This window comes from Oreochromis niloticus, linkage group LG16 (genome assembly GCF_001858045.2).
Source record: "Oreochromis niloticus isolate F11D_XX linkage group LG16, O_niloticus_UMD_NMBU, whole genome shotgun sequence".
Taxonomy (NCBI): domain Eukaryota; kingdom Metazoa; phylum Chordata; class Actinopteri; order Cichliformes; family Cichlidae; genus Oreochromis; species Oreochromis niloticus.
The window spans coordinates 32,703,037-32,724,258 of record NC_031987.2 but is presented as its reverse complement, the minus strand read 5'-3'; the positions used below and the strand labels follow the sequence as shown (position 1 = coordinate 32,724,258).

General features: G+C 42.3%; 4 protein-coding genes across 8 annotated transcripts in view; 2 read left to right on the top strand and 2 right to left on the bottom strand.

The window, feature by feature from the left end:
- dbr1 (debranching RNA lariats 1) overlaps positions 1 to 4,530 on the top strand; it is a 6,125-nt gene extending 1,595 nt beyond the window's left edge. For both annotated transcript variants that reach the window (XM_003456296.5, XM_005475162.4), the window contains exons 3-9: positions 95 to 219; positions 302 to 382; positions 469 to 554; positions 650 to 874; positions 976 to 1,053; positions 1,138 to 1,283; positions 2,263 to 4,530. In XM_003456296.5, the coding sequence (XP_003456344.2) occupies positions 95 to 219; positions 302 to 382; positions 469 to 554; positions 650 to 874; positions 976 to 1,053; positions 1,138 to 1,283; positions 2,263 to 3,004 (1,483 nt within the window). In that variant the 3' untranslated portion in view covers positions 3,005 to 4,530. The remainder of the gene's footprint in view (positions 1 to 94; positions 220 to 301; positions 383 to 468; positions 555 to 649; positions 875 to 975; positions 1,054 to 1,137; positions 1,284 to 2,262) is intronic.
- Positions 4,372 to 10,204, bottom strand: rab5b (RAB5B, member RAS oncogene family). Of its 2 annotated transcripts, none has more exons than XM_003456278.5 (6): positions 10,062 to 10,204; positions 8,963 to 9,261; positions 8,716 to 8,867; positions 6,536 to 6,658; positions 5,332 to 5,425; positions 4,372 to 5,208 (listed from the first exon to the last, which is right to left on the bottom strand). In XM_003456278.5, the coding sequence occupies exons 1-6, from the start codon at positions 10,187 to 10,189 to the stop codon at positions 5,093 to 5,095; spliced, it is 912 nt and encodes a 303-aa protein (XP_003456326.2). In that variant the 5' UTR covers positions 10,190 to 10,204; the 3' UTR covers positions 4,372 to 5,092. The 2 variants fall into 2 exon arrangements, with proteins under 2 accessions (XP_003456326.2, XP_005475218.1); XM_005475161.3 differs by having other exon boundaries at positions 8,963 to 9,164; positions 10,062 to 10,170.
- lcmt2 (leucine carboxyl methyltransferase 2) lies at positions 9,525 to 17,260 on the top strand. Of its 3 annotated transcripts, none has more exons than XM_005475159.4 (15): positions 9,527 to 10,031; positions 10,941 to 11,181; positions 11,768 to 11,892; positions 12,098 to 12,179; positions 12,510 to 12,690; positions 12,804 to 12,960; positions 13,113 to 13,302; positions 13,538 to 13,645; positions 14,658 to 14,745; positions 14,838 to 15,065; positions 15,172 to 15,396; positions 15,612 to 15,709; positions 15,927 to 16,114; positions 16,204 to 16,339; positions 16,530 to 17,260. In XM_005475159.4, exons 2-15 carry the CDS (start codon positions 11,134 to 11,136, stop codon positions 16,692 to 16,694), a joined length of 2,019 nt encoding a protein of 672 aa, XP_005475216.1. In that variant the 5' UTR covers positions 9,527 to 10,031; positions 10,941 to 11,133; the 3' UTR covers positions 16,695 to 17,260. The 3 variants fall into 3 exon arrangements, with proteins under 3 accessions (XP_005475217.1, XP_005475216.1, XP_003456343.1); XM_003456295.5 differs by having other exon boundaries at positions 9,529 to 10,031; positions 15,151 to 15,396; XM_005475160.4 differs by lacking the exon at positions 15,927 to 16,114 and having other exon boundaries at positions 9,525 to 10,031; positions 15,151 to 15,396; positions 16,530 to 16,960.
- crygs2 (crystallin, gamma S2) lies at positions 16,751 to 21,222 on the bottom strand. Its single transcript, XM_003456277.5, has 3 exons — positions 19,684 to 21,222; positions 19,180 to 19,422; positions 16,751 to 18,192 (listed from the first exon to the last, which is right to left on the bottom strand). The coding sequence occupies exons 1-3, from the start codon at positions 19,810 to 19,812 to the stop codon at positions 17,920 to 17,922; spliced, it is 645 nt and encodes a 214-aa protein (XP_003456325.2). The 5' UTR covers positions 19,813 to 21,222; the 3' UTR covers positions 16,751 to 17,919.

Sequence of the window (21,222 nt, the reverse complement as noted above, 5' to 3'; positions counted from 1 at the left end):
TAAGTTCTTTGTTTATGTTGTGTGTTTTGTTTTTTTTTTTAAATCAAAGACACGAGTAAGGACATTTAAAACTTTATTATTGTCTGTGTTGCAGGTACTATTCTGGAGAGAAGGCGGCTCCGGTGTTGACCATTTTCATTGGAGGAAACCACGAGGCTTCCAATCACCTGCAAGAGCTGCCTTATGGAGGCTGGGTGGCACCAAACATTTATTATCTAGGTAGAGACTGACTGATTCCAAATTTGTTTGCCAGCTTGTCTGACTCGCCACAGGCCTGACCTATATAATCACATGTCCCCAGGTTATGCTGGTGTTATTCGCTACAAAGGGATCAGAATTGGTGGCTTATCTGGCATTTTCAAATCACGTGACTACAGAAAGGGTATTTGTTTTTGTTTGTTTAGCTTTTCAAATAGTTGAGGCTACACTGCTATGCATCATATTTACATGGAATGTTTTCACTTTAAGGCCACCATGAATTCCCTCCATATAATCCTGAAACGCTTCGAAGTGCATACCACATCAGAAATATCGAGGTTTTCAAATTAAAACAGGTAAATCTCACAAGTTCTTCCACAGAACTCTAAATGATTATCCACTTGTTTAGCTAAATGTACAGTGTTAATTTTACATGATTATTTCTGCTAAGATCCAGATGCCCATAGACATTTTCATGAGCCATGACTGGCCTCGTGGAATCTACTACTACGGCAGCACGAAGGAGCTGTTACGAAAGAAGAAATTCCTTCGTCAGGAGGTGGAGTCAAACTCTCTGGGAAGTCCTGCTGCAGAGGAGCTCCTAGCTCACCTCCAGCCTAGCTATTGGTTCTCTGCGCATCTTCATGTGAAATTTGCTGCCATTATGCAGCATCCGGTGAGGGTGACAGTTGTTCAGTTAGAATTACTGCTGCTAATAAGGATTTAAATAAGGTTTAAATCGTTCTAACTATCATTTTGGTGATCTCTTATTTTCAGCCTAAAGGTAAAAGTGCACCACACGTAACCAAATTCCTGTCTCTGGATAAATGTTTGCCCCACAGGGAATTCTTACAGGTGGGACAACTTTTTTTTTTAATTGATATATTAGGATCAGAGTCTGGGTTAAAGTGTGTGAGCTAACACCTTTTGTTTTTTCAGATTGTGGATATTCCTGAAAGACCAGGTTCATCTGAGGGTCTTGAATATGATCCAGAGTGGCTTGCTATTCTCAAGGCTACCAACACTCTACAGAGGACCACTCCTCACCCCTGGAACCCCCCAGAGAATAATGGCTTGCATGAACGGTACACACGAATACACATAAAAGTAACAAGGCCTGTAAAAGCAGAGTTAAGTTGCTGCTTGCATTATTTCAACAACATCAGTCTCCCAGAACTAAGACTTTGTAAAAACATTAGCTTGAACATAGAGTCAGTGTCATGCAGCAGGGGAAAGGTCACTCTGGAAGACAGGATCTGTGTAGGATGTTATCACCACCTGTGTTGCCTTGGCGAAATAAGCAACAAAAATAAGCTCTATGGGAAAAACAAGTTGGATATTTGCATGTTTTGTTTGGCAACATGTTCTCCACAAATTAATGCCACTTTTATGATTTTTTGAAGCGCAAGTAAAACGTTAATAACCAATAGGAGCACTAGAGCTAGTCACTGGAATTTTTTTTAAACTACAGTGCTCAGCTGTGTACAACGTCACGACAGAACAAGAATGAAGTTGCTGGTGCAGCTAGTTAGACCTGTGAAAGTTAGAGAGGGAGTATGAAACTCACTGCTTCAGCTGTTGGTTTTCATTCTTTTCCTTCTTCCCAAAGCCAGCAAGCACAACTGAGCGCGGAGCAATTTGTAGTGTGTCACACTGCTTAGTCATGGAAATACATTTGTATGTGTAGATGGTAACGAAAATAAAGCAGAAGGAAAGATTTCTCTGGACGCCAATATTTGCTTAAATCAGCTCAATGCATGTTTTCAGTGATGCCAAAACAATACTTCACATAGTGTCTTTGCGTCCATACAGGGAGATAGTATTGTGTAGCCTAATAATGAGCTGCCATGTTATTGGTTTATGGACAGGCAGAAATATAATGTAGTCTGAACCCAGCACTAAGTAACTACACCACAGTTGCATGAGTTCAGTGGCACCACCACCCAACAGAACTTTTATTTTGTCATTTCTGCTGACCTTTGCTTCAGATGCTTTTACTCATTATGACTGAGCAGTTTTTGTTCATGCTTTCTTTTATAATGTTGGCTTGCATACACCCATCAGGTGGGACTTCAGCGCTTCAGAAGCCGCTATGATGCAGGTGGTGGAGGATCTGAGCGGTGATCTTGGCATTCCAGACAACTTCAGTCTAACGGTGCCATCCTACAACCCCAACAAGCCCCATCCTCAGGCCACCCCGAGCTACAACACCAACCCTCAGACCACCGAGCTTTGCGCCAAGTTGGGTCTCACAGACATCTATGCACAGGTCGGGCGGGGAGAAGATGAGGTGGCGAGAGTTCAGGGCAGTACTGGAGGAGAGGATGACGATGACGAAGATGAAGATAGTTTGGGAAGTACTGACGAGCCCAGCGAGTATCCAACCGATACTTCAGGATTGTCAGGTTCATTTAATCCAGATGAGATCACCATAGAAGACGAGTGGGAGGAGGAGGAGTTGAAAGCAGAGGTGAAAGGGGACGAGCTTTTTGATGCCAAAGCAGGTGAAATCCACACACCCAGCCGTATGGTTCTACCCGAGCCCAAATGCGGCGTCTCGCCCCCTCCTCTGCCCGACCTCATGAACCTGCCGCCTCCTTCCCACTCTACCCCAGCTCACGCTCAGTTTGGAGCAGACAGGGCAGCACAGGGCAGCGGCGACGATGAGGACGTCACAGCTGCACGCATCCTAAAACGAACCAGCATTGAGAGTGGGGACGCTGGCAGCAGAGGCCCAACTCCAAGAATCAAACGCAGAAACCAGGTGATCTATACAGCAGCGGAGGATGATGAGTGTGAGGGATAGATAGGCAGTGTACACTTCTCCATTAGTTTATATTCATTAATTTATGTACCTGCAGCTACTCACACGAGCTGTTCAAAGCAGGGGCATGGCTTTATTAAAATGCCCGTAAAGGTGGACTGTACACAAGCAAAGAGAATTAGTTTCTGGATTCAGTTTCCACAGAAATTATACCCACCAAAAATGTTTCGTTGTTTAAATATGATTTTTATGTATTTTAAGCCAACCAGATTTTTTAGGACATTGATTTTTTTTTTCTGACATTGTAATTTCAAGATGATTAAAGAGGCCAGAAAGATGAGAACAGCTTTTTTTTTTTTAAAACAGAATAATGACTTCACAGCTTTATTGAACACTTACATATCGTAGGTGCTGATGGAAAAAGCAAGTCTTTGTTTTAATTACTTGTCATCTTACTCGTACAGACCACTGAACCTACGTTAAAACACTGAACAATGACAGTGGATGCCGTTTCTTGTATATAATGAGCTGTTAGTGTTGAGAAGAGCTGCACTTTTTTTTTTAAGCCTTCCATTTGCATACTATTTGAAAATTGTTTTAATGAGACTTCAGTTTTCCTCATCAAAATGCTTGGATGTGAAAATAAAGCCGAAGAAAAGATTTCTCTGGACACAGATGTGTGTTTAAATCCCACTGATTTATAACATTGATCAGAGTCCTTCCAGGTTCACAAGTGTGCTCTGCTAAAAATCAACAAACATTCTCAGTGAAATTAAGACAATATTTAACATACAGTGTATTCGACAGGATCTCTACATCCATACAAAGAGCCAGTACAGTATAGCCTAATGACGGGGTGCCAGGTTTTTGGTTTATGGTGCAAACCAACGTCAGGGAGTAGTCTTGTGCCTTGTCTGCAAAGCACACACTCAAAGAAAGCCCCAAACATGATTGACAGAAAGAAAACGGGGAGTAGGCACTTCTGTTTTTTTTTGTGTGTATTTTTTAATCTATTCTTTCCTAATTTTCTTCAGCCAAGCCTTTGACAGCCACTGAGCACACAGCTCATTCTAGTAAGGTAAAGGAAACAGTTATGTCATTTAAGCTGAACACAACATGTGCAGATATACTCCAGACCAAGGAGGTTTATTACAAGCCTCATACTCGAAACCAAACAGGGAGGACAATGGAAATTAAGCAATTCCTTGACATTTGGGAACACCATTTCCAGATTGAAAGCTATAGATGCCAATCAGAATAACGATTTAGTAACTCTGTCCATGTCATAGTTATACACTTCACATCCAGTGTATATTACTGCTGTAAAGAGCTACAGCAAGCTTATTCACACTAACTGAATGTACCTCAATCTTTCAATAAATAATTCTCAGACTTGCAAAGCAAGTTTCACTAATTCAGAACGTGTCAGAAGTTGAAATGTTTACTTCACATCTTAACTTTTTGGGTTACCATTTAGACTAAATAAGGGAGGAATCAGAGATGCTGGAGCTTATCAGTCTGCAGCCAAGAGAAGTAGGAGCATGGAACATTAAATAGGTATGAATTGACTTGTGTCATACAAACTGAGCCACAGGAGGGTCGGGTAGGACAGAGGGGTTCAAAATCATTCCCGGGGTTCAATTTGGTATTTATTCAAAGCAGCTGCAAACTCTGGGGGGGTGACTGCAGTCTCTTTTAATGCCTCGGCCCTTTTTTCTCCTTTCGGGACACTCGGCAACATGTGCTGCTCAGTTTGTGCCAATCGGAGCTGTGACTGAAAATGATGCAAGGCAGAGTGAACACGAAAGAAATTTCACAATTAGTGCTAAATACTACAGCAGGCTTGCCACCATCTTCCACATTCCTCTTAATCTCAGTCTTCTCTATACCGTGTCTTTCCAAATGTGGAATCAGAGTTGTTGGTCAACAGACACGTGTGAAACGCTGTCTCTGTCCTCCATCTCTGCTTGCTTTTTGTGTTCTTCCTGTCCTCTTATTCTCTCTGCTTGAACAGGAAGATGAATGCAGAGTAAAGGCTCACCCCCTGTAAGTTGATTGAAAGAGACGAGATGATTGTAGGGCTGTGGTGGTGTGGATGGTAGAATACAGGTGGTAAGAGGTTGTGGAAGTCTAGTTCCCTCCACAGCAGGCTCGGGTGGAATGAGCATCTGGGTCCTGGAGGTTGACTCCCCGATGTCGGGCTGCATGCGTTGGGTTTTGGGTGTCTGTTTTTGGCATCTTTTTTGCTACATTAAAGAGAAGAGGTGTATTTAAACTGTGACAAGCATATAGTTCACGAGGCAGGGCTCTATTATCTCAGTCTCTTCTGTGAAAGAAATTATTCTTATATAAAACACAATAACACTCACCAATGGCCAGGAACAGCTCATTGACGTTCATGGCTGTCTTTGCAGAGGTTTCCATAAAAAGCAAACCAGTGTCTTCGGCATATGTCTGGGCTTCCTTTACCATTCAGCATATGAAAACATCAAATTATTACACAGTATTAAAAAAAAACTACCAGTACAAATGCTAAAACCTGCAGCTGAAAGGAACTAAACTGTTTTCCATTCACAAATCATGACTGTAATTCTGCATCACATACAAAAAAAAGTCACATCCAATCTGGATATAAAACAATATCGTGCCATCTCTAATTTTAAGTAGCCTTAAGGAGGCATAATGGACTTATACAGTCTGTAAATGCTGCTTGCTAACCAAGCTTACTAGCATTAACGTATAATTTTGTCCTTGGCTCTGCTCGACATATAATCATTTTCAAAACAAAACACAGCATAGTCTAGTGTAAGCCAGAATGTAAGGTCTGAAGCTTTGTAACGGGGACTCCCAAACCAGTGGATGGTGAGTACCCTTTTATATACAGTTTACCATTATAAACTAAAACTGGATGGCTCCTCTTATTGAGCTCAGTTCTTGGTGTCATGGAGACCACCTTCCTCTGATATTCTGCTCCATGCTGACATCACTGTTACAAAGACACTTTCAGCTGCTCTCCTGTCACAAGAGGTTGCCACAGTGGGTAGCTCCACCGGAAGCTTCTATATACAAACCTATACACTACATCCCAAAGGTGTTCTAGTGGATTCAGACAATAGTGACCATGAAATGTGGCTGTACCGGGATCCAAAAGGTCAGTGACAGCATTACACATTCAAACCATAGCTGACTAGCATTGTGGGCCAAAGTCAGACCAGAAAGCATTCCCCCCAGCATTAAAATCCAACAGTAGCAGCCTAGACTGCTGCAACAAGCATGGTTGGGTTTTTCTATTCATGCTGTGAGATAATTAAAGCACAATATTCACCAGGGACTATTTTGTTACAGTTATGAATTGCAAGGGTATTCCCTTTGCAGCCTCATATTTCTGCTTCAGGCTAACAGTTACAGCTAACCGCTTCAAGGCTGAACATTTGAATCTTAATAGTCTGTCAGCTCCAACAACTGTGGCCTCTGACCTCTTTCATTAACAAGGTGTTTCTATCCATAGGACTGCTTCTGTCTTCAGGAAGTAAATCGATTATGATTTAATTTGGACCAACAGGGGTGCGTTACCTCATACTCCACCAGTCTCTTCTCGGCCAGGTCAGCCTTGTTTCCAGCCAGGGCAATTACAATGTTAGGACTGGCCTGCCTCTGCAGCTCCTTCACCCAGGCCTTAGCTCTCTCAAACGTTTCCTGCACAAACACAGAACCAAAGTCAGATAAACGACCATGGAGATACCAAGCAAATATGATGCATATTGGGCATGAATATTACATCGTTAAAAGCATTTATTTATCAGCTCTGAGATTAACTTTTCACCTTTGAGCTGATGCAAATAATGGAGCTGGGCAGCATAATGTAACAACTTCTTTCTAAAGTGCGGCATTCAAATGAAACGGCAGTAAGTTCTAAGCCTCTGTGCTGGAAACATGACTGAGGTACTGACAGAAATAGCACAGCCTAAAGTTACTTGTTAAAATGTAAAAGTCTGAAGACACAGTATGTGTTAAAAAATAATTTAAAAAAACAAAGTCTTGAGTATAATATGGGTAAGTACACAATCAGTTAATTTCCATAAAAGAACTAGGTGAAACCAAAGTCACAACTAACATTGACGATGTGTGACATCAAAAATGTTTTCCATTTATGCTTTGATAGATTTCAGAATTGCTATTTACACAAATATGCATAACTGTAGATAACAACCATTAAAATGTTGCAAGACCTGATTCAAAGCAGTGTGTTTGGGCTGCACTTGTGAAAACACATTTGAAATAAAAGACAGCTGATACTACTACTTGGGAAGTGGAATTTCTACAGCACTTTCCTTCTCCTGCTCAGAGCGCCCAGGATAACTTACCTTTACTTGCATTTGCATAGTCTAACACAGGCAGTCAGGCTAAGTAATCCCACAAAGGTGGTCCTCGGCCTGATTAGTCAATCCAAGAAAGAGGTGTTGCTTACAGCACATAAACCAGTCGCAACTTGGACAGGCCCCGTGAGATATTTTACAAATAAAAGAGCAAATTTTAACATCTCTCTATATCCTCTTTTCTGCCTTCCCTTTCCCCATCACCACCAGAACCAGTTAGGAAGCTATGGGCCTTAAGCTGCCCTAAGTATGTTTCTGTAAGAGATCTCTTCCTGTTAAAAAGGGGTTTTCCCTCCCCACTGTCACCAAGTACTTGCTCAATGGATATTATCATCCTTGCGCACTGTTATTGTGAATGAGTGCTGTATACATAAAATCTAATTTAATAAACATAAAATAAATATGAAGTGGTCAAACACATAATACATGTTGAATGTAATATATTTGTTGTGACACATGATTTGAGTGGTCATAGAAATAAAATCTCTTTAAAGCCATTAAGGAAAACTGGGAAAACATCTTGGCTGTCACTTCATAGACTTTACAGTATCACTGGCCATCATGACAACACAAGAAGATCAGAGTCGAACTGTGTGTACACAGACACAGGAAGAAGCTGCTAACGCCACACAGAAAGGCCCCAGCCCCAGTGGATTTACACTGTCACACAGGACAAATACAAAAACACGTTGTAAACCATTAAGTAGACCAAAATGCAAATTTCTGTTTCAACATCAGCCAGTACACGAATTGGATGCAAGGTTCAAAGTTTCTATCATTCACACTGCGCTCAAGAATCTTTATTCCTTGTTGAAGCTTGACACTGAGCTTAGGGGCGCTCCCAGGAATGGTGACACTATTTCCCAGAGATATTCATCAGAAGGTGGTGGTTTTGCATGTGCCAAATGTCTTATCTTGAATATACAGATGTGAAGCATAAGTTACCATGGCGATTTAACTCAGTACCACCTTCATAATTCAAAAGCCAGGGGTTCACCTGAAGTTATCTTTCCAACTCCCTAGCTCTGGGATCGTGGGAGCTGGAGACTGAACCACCTTCCTTCCAGTTATCAGATGGCCTACTCTACCTTCATAGTCACACCTAACTTCCTGAATTTCAATGATACCAAATATATCCATGTCTAATGATGTAGAGAATGTGGGACAAGGAAAAAAAAGGAGGAAAGAACTCGAGGAGTTTCCAGGTTAATATTGATATTAGGCTGTGGGAGACATTTCTGTGTATCTACATCGGTCTTTCAGTGAGAATTTTTACATGAATGATTTAGCTAAATGAAATGAATTGTGAATGTTGAAAAATACCTGTAGGCAGCAGTTCAATATTTTAGAACAAATATCAGTGCAGCCAAGACCTACCGGCTTGGTGATGTCAAAGACAACAATAGCAGCCTGAGCGCCACGATAGTACATGGGAGCCAGGCTGTGGTATCGCTCCTGTCCTGCAGTGTCCCAGATCTCAAACTTCACTGTGGTATCATCAAGACACACCGACTGTGCCAGGAATGCAGCTGGATATAAAAAAAGAAGCGTGATAGATCATTATGATGTTCTTAACCCCCCCCGCCCAATCAATCGCCTGATTAGGAGTTCTCCCAGTTCTTACCTCCTATGGTGGTCTCTTGGAACTCATCAAACTGCCCTTTGACGAAACGCAGCACCAGGCTGGACTTGCCCACAGCCATGTCCCCCAGCAGCACCAACTTGAACTGGCAAATCTTGGTCTGCGTTAGTGTGCCGTTGGAGCGGCCTCCGCTCCCTCTGGAGCTCATACTGACCAGAGACAGCAGGGGGGCTGGGCCTCCTCCCTGAAGTGGAGACAGGTGTTTTTGGTCACTTGTGCTGCTTCCCAAACAGACCCGTGTCACTGACGACGTCTTGACCTCTGTTCTAGTCGTGTTCTGTCTGTGTGAAAAAGCCAGAAGGGTTTTGTTTCAGTTCAAGATTACCCACTGTCTGCCCTATATACACATATCCTTCTTCCTCAAGGTAAGAAAAGCTTCTCCCGGTGGATCCATACTTTCTAAAGATTAGAAGTTTCTATGCGATCAAGCAAAACCACAAGTTTTAATTGCGACTGTAATGTCTCACGTGTACTACATCTGAATGTGTTCACACCTTACCTCATGAAACGGAAATCCAAGCCGATCCAGAAATAAGTTCTAAAGATTTAAAGCTCATAGGAGGGATGGAGGTCTCGCATATAATCCAGCACCTGTTTAAATCCTAACTGTATTGCACAATGTGTACCAACCTTCAAATGCTGCTGCTGCGTTCACTGAATAAGAGATGTGTGGGGAAAATAGCGGCCCATTTGATCTGGAGTTTACGGGGATGCTGCGCCTCTTAATTGCTCTCTCCCACCTCAGACACTCGACGCTAACATCCCCCCTCCCCCCAGCACTGCAGCACTTTCTCCATTTGAAACATTAACCTCAGCACCCCGCTGACACGCGTCAGGACAAGAGAGCAGGCGGATAACATCCTGGCGTACTCGTGTTGAGGCAACTCCCACAATGACTGTTATCAGATCAGCAACCCTTATCTCGGGTTATGTGCTAGCGGGACAGCGATCCGAGCATTCGGTTCGGACGACACAAAACTGAAACAAAGCCTCACATTTCGACGCCTAATGAAACGCAGCCGTTCCAGCCGAGCGTATAAGTAATACAGAGGTACTGAGAGGAAAACATAAGACTATTTACCGTGTATAGTGTCGTTTCAGCCGTGCGGGTAGCGCTGACTTAACTGTTGACAATTTGGCTATCAGCTGGTGGAAGAAAAAAATGTTAACGCTTCCTGGAAATTGACGCATGCGCACTGAGTGCCGCATTGTCAATTCTGGGAAGAAAAGAAGAGCCGCATATCCTTTGATTTTTTTTTCCTCGTCTTTATATGACAGTTTTTACTAATACAGATTTAGATCAATTATAAGAGTCACAGAACACAAGTGCGACGATCAAATTACTGCTCACAGTAAGAATGACAAATTCGCAGAAATGATTCATTCTCAGAAAACACATCACCCCCTCTGGAAACGTTCTTTCTCGTCTGGTTATATTTTTTCCGATCTTTAAAGGGTATTCTAGGAAACGTAGATGGGGTTATTGTAGTGAATTCTTTGGGTAATATATTGGCAACCTTCTAGAAGCTCCTCTGAAGGTTATTATTTTTGATAACCTCTAAGGAGCATTCAAATAAAGTTAATATTTAAATATAAATATATATACATATTTTTAAAAACAAACAAACTGGTAAATGGTTTCCCAAACAAGAGAATTCCGGAATGTTCATTTAAAAAAAGATACTAAACTCTTTATCATTGTATGAATTAATGTATGATTTAATTAATGCCTTTATTTTCGACAAAGATTTTAATCCTTTTTTGGAAGTAGAAAAAACATGGCAGTCATTGATAATATTAACCCGGAGCTTTTAGTCACATTTTAATGTTTTAATGTCGACAAAAGTTGCTCAATAACTAGCAGAAATTCATAATCATAATAATCGAGGCACAGACACCGACACATTTCCTGAATGGAGTTTGGAGTTTGAGTGATTAACCACGTGGTTTTCTGTTCCAGCCTCCGGGCCGCAGGGGGCGCTGGAGAGCTCCTGGGAAATATCTCAGAAGTCAATACCACGTGAAGGATGTTTGACTTGTCACCGGTGCACTGCTGTGCAGGCACCCAAACGTGTCGGTCTGCTTTTATTTAAGACATTGTGGGAAACGTGGAGGTGTTTTATTGTGACGTTATGTGATAACTTGCCGCCACTATGCCAGCAACAAAGAGAAAAGCGCAGAAGAAGGGGAGGGACACCGCTGTAAGTGTTGTTTCGCTATTCTCAGTACCTAACAGTATTATGTGTACACACACCTGTTTACTTTAGCTCCACTATATTATGAACCACATGATGTCAATTATATTTTTCTGGTGATGTTTGAACCACAATATTGCAGTTGTATTCAAACAATATTAGATGTGTAAGAAAGATATTAAAAATGAGCTCAGTCTCTGCCTATTACAGCACGATGGTTACTAGTACATATGTAATAGAATAAGATGTATCACAGTACAGCTCCGTGTGTTTCTTGGACCCTAGACCAGTTTTGCATGATTCACGGTTAAAAATAAGCCATATTTACCTTAAACTCGGGACTTCTCAGGCATGCGCCAACCTCATTATTTGAATCTGTGGCCGTGTTTAATTTGAGAATCCACCACTGTAACAGTAGTCTCATTGCACATGTGCATACTTTCAAATAATGACATCAGTATATGCATCATATGTATGTATATGTGACATCTCTCTGCGGAAGGATAAGAAAGAAGATCATTAAAGGTCTTAAAAAGTCTTGCGCTGTGTTTTGGGAGATTTATTTCTGCTGGCTCTTTGTTCCTTAAATCAGGTACAGGGAACCAATGACAGCAGTGTGGTGAGCAAAGTGTCTGCTGCAGCACAGGGCTACTTCAAAGATGCCTTCCTTCAACACTTTGTGTGCAAAGTGGCCAGGAGAGCGCCGCTCATCAACAGGTCAGATATTGTTTTCTCTTCTTTCATGCACCCTGGATGTGTGTGGTGATGGTTTACTCTACAAACAAAATTTATACAGTAAGCGGCAATAGAATTACTCTCATGTGCAGGGGAGGTGATGCACACTGCATGTATGTATGTAGCTGGCAGGCAAGTACTGGGTAAAAATGTCTTGTGCAAATTAAAGTTTATTTGGATGTTTCAGGGGATATTATGTGCGCTGGAAAGCTGTGGACCACTGTGTGAGGAAATTCCTTCAGATTACAGAAAAATGCCCTGAAAGACAGGTAAGCTGTCAGCGCATCGTCCAATCAGTCTTTCTGGAAGCAGGTCACTTAGCAGCCATCATGTAATACCTCTTGGCACTTATTAGGGCAGTTATTTTAAATCATTATCCAAAGTAGTGATCATTTCACCGATCAAAGGAAAACAAAAAGTGTCTATAGAATCTGAGTCAAATATGATTTAAAAATGCTCAACTTTCATTGATTTAATGTTTAAAAAGCTTTTTCTCTTTGAGGCTACCATCATCTTCCATGTTACCAAATGTTCCCATCTTTTGTATAGGTTTCCATTCTGATGTGTTTTTATTTTTCAACCTCACTTCCCTGGTTTAGATCTTGTCTTTGGGTGCGGGATTCGACTCTTTGTATTTCCGCCTACGTGGAGATGGAGCTCTGAGTGGGGCTGTTGTGTTTGAGGTAGATTTTCCTGATGTCTCTCAGCGCAAGGCTGCCCTCATCACTTCTAATATAACACTAAGGGGGATGATAGACTCCCAGTCACCGTCACTTACAGGTTTGTCTTTTTTTTTCCTGTTAGTGGTCTAAAAAATAATTTGTCAGGTAAAAGATGTAAGAGGTTAGTATGGCATAGTTTAGTTTGGTGAATGGCTGCTTGTGTTTCTTCAGGACCTGTTTATGTGTCCAGCAGTCAGTACCGTCTGTTAGGAGTGGATGTTAGAGAGGAGTCCAAGGTGGAAGAGGCTCTGGGTGTAGCTGGGCTGGACTGGGCTGCCCCTACCCTGATTCTTTCTGAAGTGGTGCTCACCTACATGGAAACACAATGGTACAGTAATGTATAAAATGTGAACTAGAGATGAATTTGCATACACTTGGGCGTGTAATGCTAGTTAGATGATGGCAATATGTAGCAAAAACTGAGAATTTATGATCAAAGCAAATCCCATTTAAAGCCGTTGGATGTTGTGTGTCTTTCAGGTCTGATGCCATCATTGGTTGGGCAGCAAAGCTCCTGCCACAGTCTCTCTTTGTTATGTATGAGCAGATCCATCCTCACGATCCCTTTGGTCGGATCATGCAGGAGCATTTCCAGAAACTCAATTCAACTCTGCATGCACTTCGACAATACCCAGACACCGCCGCACAACGGCACCGCTTCCTGGACAAGGTCAGTACACAAGCTATACACAAGACACTTCCTGTATCTTTTCACTTCTTTGAACAAGCACAATCTCAATGAAACATACCTCAGACCCAGGTGCCAATTGAATAAAAACCCCACAGTCGAGGCATATTCAAAACATTCCTGTTCCTCCTGTGAAGTTTAATCCCATGAATACACATCATAAAGTTTAAATGTGTCCAGTCTTGCTCAGTTAAATGTGGTTTTTCTTTGTCTCCAGGGCTGGGAGGAGTGTGTGTGCCTGGATATGAATAATTTCTTCTTCGGGCTGGTCCCTGAGGAGGAGAGATGCAGATTGGAGAGCCTGGAGCCTTTTGATGAATATGAGGTCAGCTGGGTCTCAGCGTTGCATCTTCTATAAAAGTGTGCACTACTGTTCAGACGAGCTCACGTGAATTGGTTTGGATTACACATTTTGTCATTTATCACTAAACCACTTCTTAAAGCTTATTTATTGTTGTGACCTTTAGAAAACCTCTTTTCCAATTAATGTTAGTACAGCTGAAAACCACAGTGCTTATTCAAGAAGCGATCTGTGTTTGTAGTTGAGTGTCAGCCTCTGTGGGGAGGAGTGCACACAATGATGATGTTAGGGTTATTTGACTCTACAACCACACCGTTTCCATCTGTGAGGGGAGAGTGTGTCCAGTCTGGCCCACTCTCTGTGGTTTTTGGGAAACCTTATGGACGGCATTTTGTAGCAATGGTTCATTCTTTCACCTCACCATAAAATGTTCTGGTTTTGAACCCGGGCACTTTCGCACTGGCTTCACTCTGCAGTCCTGAAAGCTACACCCATCTTTTATTTTGTCTCTCACTTACCACTTACTTATATTACAAATGATTTCAACATTTCATTACGAATCATGAAGGTAAAAAGTATCTTTGAACCTGCTATTAAACAAAGGGTGCAACAGTCAACACAGTAGCTAACATCAAAATCATTAAATGATTGTAGAAGAAGAGCTTTATGGAAAAGTTACAAATGAACTTGATAAAATTTGGTGTTAGTTCAAATAACGAAGATATAAAACATCATTTTATTTTTCGGCACAACAGTAGAACGACTGCAGGTGTCCATAAGTTGCAGTTGCGGTACTTCAGTATCAAGCTAGCTGCATAAGGGGAATAATAATTTTTAAGGGGCAGTTAATTTCAAATGCAATGTAAAAATGGCCAACTGTACACATACAAAATGTTATACAATAAATGATGACATTAAATAATGAAAAGTGATTGATTTAAAAAAAAAAAATCTGCTTAATTTCATGTTGTTAGTGCGTCTAACCTGTGGACTTAGGGTACATTCGAACACTGACTCCACACCTGTCTGCTCTCAGGAGTGGCACCAGAAATGTTCCCATTACTTCATCCTTACTGCATCACGAGGCTCTTTGATGCCACAGGCTTTACTCCCTCGAGCTCCAGGTAGCTTTCACTTTCCACTCCTCGACTTGACACTAACAAGCATTTGAAATGGGATGTTCTGTATGCATGTTGACATTGTGTTGTTGCTTTAGAATCTCCTGTGCCATCTGTTGGCCCTTCTTGGAGCACAACAGCCCTGAGTGTTCGGACCACACCGGTTTGTGTGGAGGGGCTGGGGATGGCTTCTGTGTCAGTGAGGCCAGGGTGGGTCCTGCTAACAGGAGGCTCCAGCAGAGGAGGCAGAGGAGCAGCGATCAGACTCCTGCTCAGAGAACAGGAAGGCTGGAGGTCCGTCAGTGTGGAGCCATCAGCAGATATCGGTGAGGGTTTTTTTTCTTTTGGGGGGGGGCAGCCAGTCTTGATTTAGCCAGGAAAAGTTAGTCATTTTACCTTCACTTATCCCAGATGTGCGACTCTACCACACAGTTACCCCTATACCTGGAGGGGGTGCTGTGGTATATGGAGGTCGCTCCTCTCCACTCAACCCGGTCAGAAGCCTTTTCAAAATGACCTTTAGCCTCTGTGGTGCACCTGGTGCTCTGGAGTCAGGGGGCCAAGATGCACCGAAGCTTTGTATGGAGGAGATGATGTGTACAGGCAGTCCACCACCGCCAAGATGGAGGCACTCTGCTACCCTAACCAGACACAGAGGTGAGGGAAAACAGGAAGTCTTATTGGCTCCTTCTGTCTTACACTTTCTTTTTTCTCTTCCTGTTTGTAGCTTTTTCTTTCTTTTTCTCTTTTTTCATTCCATTTGTTCTTTTGCTTTTTGCTTTTCTCACATCTTTGCTCCACCTTCTCTCTGCCAGTCTTTTATCCCATCTATGCTTTTCGTTACACACTGAATCCCTCTCACATTTCTGCAGGCAAAGAGTTTGTGTTTGTGTTTGGTGGAAAGAACCAATCAGGGGCTGTTTTGGGTGACGGATACTTCCTGAGTGTCGACCAGCAGCACTGGACTGAGGTTTGCTTTTTGTTACAATTTTAAACCCAGATTCTTAATGTTGCATGCAGAAGTTTATTATCACGTCACACGGGGCCCGTATGCATATAAACCTCCACATATTAGATATGTCAGGTATATTTTGAAGGAGTCATGTAGTAGATTTCAAGAATAAAAGTATGGAGCAGGAACATAATGTGCACATGACTCATACATGACCAGTGGGTGTCATTTACAGATCCCAGTAGAGGGTGTAGCACCAGAGGCTCGTCACTCTCACTCTGCATGCTCATATAAAGGTGGTGGTGTGGTGTTTGGAGGGCTGAGCAGAGCAGGGGTGCCCCTGGGTGACATGGTAGTCCTGACACCAACTGAAAGAGGCTTCTGCTGGGAGAGAATAGATGTGCGGCCCCCTCCTGTACCCAGGTCTGTCGTGCCTCAGACACCATAACCAAACTCCAAGTTTCTGTTTAAGAAACTCTTTGATGAGATTTCCATTGTGTGCTTTGTTTTAGATACTCTCACTGTGCCCATGTGAGTGGAGAGAAGCTGGTTGTGGTAGGTGGAGTCTGGATGCATTCAGACGGCGTGCCAGGCATTGTTGTGATCAACATCACCACGCGCAGCAGTATGGAGTACAGTCTGGACACGGTTAGTGATCATTTATTGCACTTACAGTTATTCTAAAGGAAATCTATCACCACCCAATGTTCTTCATCGACCTCAGGCCTTAAAGCCTCCAAGTTTGTTGCTTAAAAACTAGCACTGTTCCACTTCTGTGAGAAAAAGCAGAACTGAATTTTCCGATGTCAATTACTAATGTATGTCCTGTCATGTGTAGACCTCAGTGCCCTGGCCTCTGATGCTCCACTCATTTTGCTCTGAGGTGACGGACTCAGAAGATCCAGAGCTGCTCTTGATAGGTGGAGGAGGCAACTGTTTCTCTTTTGGGACTCACTGGAACCCTCAGCCTGTCACTGTGGACCTCAAACTCATGCTGGGCTGAATCAGCCTGAGTATTTACAAAATAAAGTACCAAATGGTGGACTTATGTCATGTCTGTTGAAGGGTCCAGACAAGTGCCTGCTTCCTATTGTAATTTTCATAATTATGTAAGAAAACATCTCATATTGACCGAGCAGCAACCTCCAGGGTGCCGAAGCAGAAGTGCCCGAAACTGTAGTTCCTCTAGTGGCCACTCGGGGCAGAGACTCCCATATTATAATGTTCAACTTTACAGCAGAAATAAACATTTTTACAGCCTGTTCCAGAGATGGTTTTGTCATTATAGCTTATTTCTTCCTTTATGATAACAGGAGGCTACCGACTTGACCATCGCTGCTAGCTGTCAACAAGGTGTCAGCCCAACTAATTCCAGTCTTTGCCTTGAGAAAGCTTTTCAGTGCACTTATACTTGAAATTTAATACAACTTTGACAGACCCTGCAAGAAGTCTGTGCTTCTGATGAGTAAAATATATTGAAGTATTTTTTATATGTTGCTGAAATTAGCGATGTAGCAATAGTTTGATAGATTGTTATGAAGTGATGATCACATCTTCTCCTAGTGTGCAGAGTCGAGGCTACACTAGCTCTATACTCCGCCTAATGGTACAAATATTTATGACACAGAAGTCCAGCTGAAATTTGAATTTGAAAACTTGAATGGACAGGTGGGTTTTTAAACTATAACTTTCACCACCAGGTGGCAGCATTTCATCAGTGGATGCTTGAAATGTTTTTAGATGTTTCCTGTTTTTTTGTTTTGTTTGTTTGTATATTTTTTGTCTGTCATTTTAAATAAATTGTGTTGTTAAATAAAGGTTGTAGAGTTTGCCGTGACAGTGTGTCCCACCTGTCACAGGGCGAGAGGCAGGGTATACCTGGACAGGTTACCAGTCTGTCAGAGGGTTAACTCACAGAGACACAGAAAGCTGAGACTCAAACCCAAGACCTTGCTGTGAGGTAACGGTTTTAACCACCGTTGTGCCGTTAGGTGTTGGCTTGTTTTTTTTCTTTAGCGAATAAACTTTAGTTATGTGCTAAAACAGTTCAAAACATGCATTAAAATAATCCACAGAAACATCATTGTGCTTACTGGGCAGGTTTTATTTTTGAGACCTTAGTTCGAGATCGCAAACATGGTTGATGAAGGTTATAATCACATTTTTAACTCATAATGCCCAGACAGAGATTGTAATAAGTCTTTTGAACATTTTGGATGGAGGTTAAATTATTCAGTGAAGCGTCTAAAAGACTGGACAGCAGGACTGGCAGCACCCCAATCCCCAGGCTTGCGGTATTCTCCCTTCTCCAGGAAGTACTGACGTCCACGGTAGTTGGAGTGCTCGTAGAAAACCCACCAACCGTCGTAGACCTTACAGGAGTTGACCTCCCTCCAGCGGAACTTCTCCAGAAGCGAGGGGCAGTCCTCTGTGGCCTCCAGGGCCTGGCCGCCAAAGTCTGCCTTCTCATAAAGCTGCATCTTGTACTGGGTCCCACTGGTCTGGATGGTGAGGGAGGAAGAAAGGAGGTGAAGATGGAGGTTAGTGCATGGAAAAGAAAAGGGAAAGGGAGGATACAGGGAGATTAGAATCACATCTAACTGGAAAATTCGTACACTACATGTACACCTAATTGAAGTTTGTCAGATACAGTGTGGCAGTTTAGAGAAAAGCTAATCCAAATTATTGATCATTTTAAAAATTGTAGTTCATTAGTTTCATTTGTCTTTGCTTGTGTTTAATGATGCTGTCACCTCTCAGCCGGTCACAGCACATGGCTGTCTCTCCCTAAGCCTGGTTCTGCCAGAGGTCTCTTTCTATTGGAAGCACGTTTCTTTTCCCCACAGTCGCCAAGTGCTGCTCATAGTGGGATCATCTGACTCTCTGGGTTCACTTTAATGTAAAGTTTATTTATTGTCTTTCTAGCTGCAAGTAAAAAAACAAACAAGTATCTGAGTGTATATTTTGCCTCTCGATGATCATGGTAAACTAGTGTGTTGAAGGACTGTATACTCAGTATGTTTGCCATAATCAGTGAGATACCTTACATTAATCAATCCTTCATTGTTTGCAGTGTGTGTTTGCTCACTGTTTTGTGCCTTTATAAATAGAACAAACTGTTCACGCATCTCCTACTTGATTTAAAGAGGCCGCAGGCTGTGGGTCAGCTGGACCAAAGCCTGGTCATACAAAGAGACTGATGTCACGCTGGTCTCCATTGACAAAGCACTGCAGTAGCATGAACATGACTGGATGTCATCTCACATACTAAATGCTTTTTTGGGACACCCTGAGCCCGCTGTGCCTTCAGTCTTTTAAGATATTCAAAAGTTGGACTCCACACCTGCGGAGAACGTTTTGAAGACTTCGGCTCTTTGTCATTGAGCATGCAGTCTGTGCTCACAGTGCACAGTCAATAACAAATGACAGACAAGCTAAAAAAAATGTGCACCTGCAGCAGAGCAGCATGCAGGCAACGCCTGACTTACAAAGTGGATCATCTTGCAGGAACTGAGGTGGTCGTTCAGTCCCATCCAGCGCTGATACTCTGGGTACTCCCCCCTGCTCAGGACATACTGGTAGCCCATGTAGTTTGGTCTCTCGTACACCACCCAGGCTCCACTCTCCACCCGGATGGAGTTGCAGCGGCTCAGGTAGGCGTGAAAATCTGAGCAGTCACTGTCGCACTCATAGCGACGGCCCTGGAAGTTCTTGTCCTCGTAGAAGACGATCTGAGGGGGGAACGCGTAACAGTCTCAGTGCTCGTCCACCTTTCACGTTTGTTCTGTTAGGCAGTCTAAAGCCTGGTCCCTGTATGAAAGCTCAGACATTTCCAAAGCAAAGCCACTGTTAACACTACTAACAGCTGCTCAAACAAGCAGCGAGGCTTTAATTTACAAGAGAGTATAAGGAAACAACATCTGCAGCAAACCTCCGTACTCTCCCACATACACTTTTGAAGCATTAAAACTAAACTCTTTGCATTGACTCACCCTGCCCATCTTGGATATATTGTGTGGGATAGCCTTGGTGATGCTGAGTGATGGTGGTGCTTCCCCCTGAGGTCGTGATGTTGCACTGGCCTTTGAGCAAGTGCCTTTTATATGCCCGCTTTCCCACATTTATAAACAGCAACAGTGGAGGCAAAAGGGGAACAATCGCTTTGTCATGAAAATGAGATCCAAAAATTGAGTCAGTGATTCTAGTGCTATTCAGTTTTTCCAGAAAAGCGAGGAAGGATTACGGCATAATGGCCAGGCGTGGGTAAGCGTCCATTGACCCCACTACTCTACTGGCTGGGTCCAGTGCCCAACGTTACACATGCCAGCTCCACCAGCTTGCTCCCACCTGGCAAGGACCTGCCAACTCATGACTTATTTCTTTTTTGATGGATCCACATGAAGCAGTGGTGAAACTATTCACATCTATTAAGTAAAAATGGAAAACACAAACAGAGTGACTTCAGTTCAAAATTTCAGTCTGAAAGTGCTGAAATAACAAAAATAAGGAGAAGAGTGAGTGGTGTTGTAGGTGTGAGTATGAATACAAGTACTTAATGTACAATGTAGCACTGATTATAATATGCATGTGATTTTTAATGGAATGTTTACAATTATATACTTTTGCTCTTGATGCTACTTATTTTTCTTTAACATTGCTTATAATATGTGATTTACTTTTGCAGTGTTGTGTTTCTTATGCATCCGATTTTCTAGGATTTTTTTATCAATCCAATAATTTGTAAATAAGTGGATTTGTAAACAATTTTTTTTTTGGGGTGCCGCATAAATATGAACCCATATTTTATTCATAATAGAACAGAGAAAACATAACAAATGTTTAAACTGATCTCATTTGGAGTTTGATAGATGAGGGCAATAAAAGGCTTTAAAAGTAAGCGCTACTAAAAGGAAACAGCTGGAGAAACATTTTACAGCTAATTTGGCTAATTGGCAACAGAAATAAAAAGAGCATGAAAGGCAGAGGTTCTCTGAAGTAAACACGAACAATTTCAGAGTCATGTTCCTCGGTGTAAAATTGTGAGGCCTTTGGAAAAACTGGCATGAGCTCAGGAACTCTTACAGAAATCACTGTCTGTGAACACAGTTCACTGCGCCATCCACAAATACAGGTTAAAGCTCCATCGTGCAAAGAAGAAGCCCTACATGAAAAAATGATCCTGAAACAACACCATCGTCTCTGCGCCAAAGCTCCTTTCAAACGGACCGAGGCAAAGTGCAAACTGTTCTGCGGGCAGAGAAATCCAAATCTGAAATTCTGTTTGGAAAGCTCAGATGTCACGCCCACTTCCCAGCTTGTTATCAGCACTCAAAAGCCTGAATATCTGATGGTATGTGGTATTGGTGCCTATGGATCTGACAGCTGCACATCTGGAAAGGCACCATCAAGGTGAAAAGTAGATACAAAGCAACAAAAGCTGCAGCTTTTTCAGAAAACAAAGAATATCTCAGCAAGACGATGCTAAACTGAACACTGCGTCTATCAAAACAACATGACTTCACAGTAGAAGA

What these genes read in the sequence shown, in the direction of transcription:
- rab5b (XM_003456278.5), bottom strand. Translation starts at nt 10,189, where the DNA reads ATGCGGCACTCAGTGCGCATGCGTCAATTTCCAGGAAGCGTTAACATT. An exon ending in CTGAAACGACACTATACACG is followed by an intron (nt 9,262 to 10,061) that starts GTAAATAGTCTT and finishes TTTTTCACACAG; the next exon opens with ACAGAACACGACTAGAACAG. An exon ending in CCAAGAGACCACCATAGGAG is followed by an intron (nt 8,868 to 8,962) that starts GTAAGAACTGGG and finishes TTTTATATCCAG; the next exon opens with CTGCATTCCTGGCACAGTCG.
- lcmt2 (XM_003456295.5), top strand. Translation starts at nt 11,134, where the DNA reads ATGCCAGCAACAAAGAGAAAAGCGCAGAAGAAGGGGAGGGACACCGCT. An exon ending in AGCCTTTTGATGAATATGAG is followed by an intron (nt 13,646 to 14,657) that starts GTCAGCTGGGTC and finishes GTCTGCTCTCAG; the next exon opens with GAGTGGCACCAGAAATGTTC. An exon ending in CGGCCCCCTCCTGTACCCAG is followed by an intron (nt 16,115 to 16,203) that starts GTCTGTCGTGCC and finishes GCTTTGTTTTAG; the next exon opens with ATACTCTCACTGTGCCCATG.
- crygs2 (XM_003456277.5), bottom strand. Translation starts at nt 19,812, where the DNA reads ATGTGGGAAAGCGGGCATATAAAAGGCACTTGCTCAAAGGCCAGTGCA. An exon ending in ATATATCCAAGATGGGCAGG is followed by an intron (nt 19,423 to 19,683) that starts GTGAGTCAATGC and finishes TTCCCCCCTCAG; the next exon opens with ATCGTCTTCTACGAGGACAA. An exon ending in CCTGCAAGATGATCCACTTT is followed by an intron (nt 18,193 to 19,179) that starts GTAAGTCAGGCG and finishes CTCACCATCCAG; the next exon opens with ACCAGTGGGACCCAGTACAA.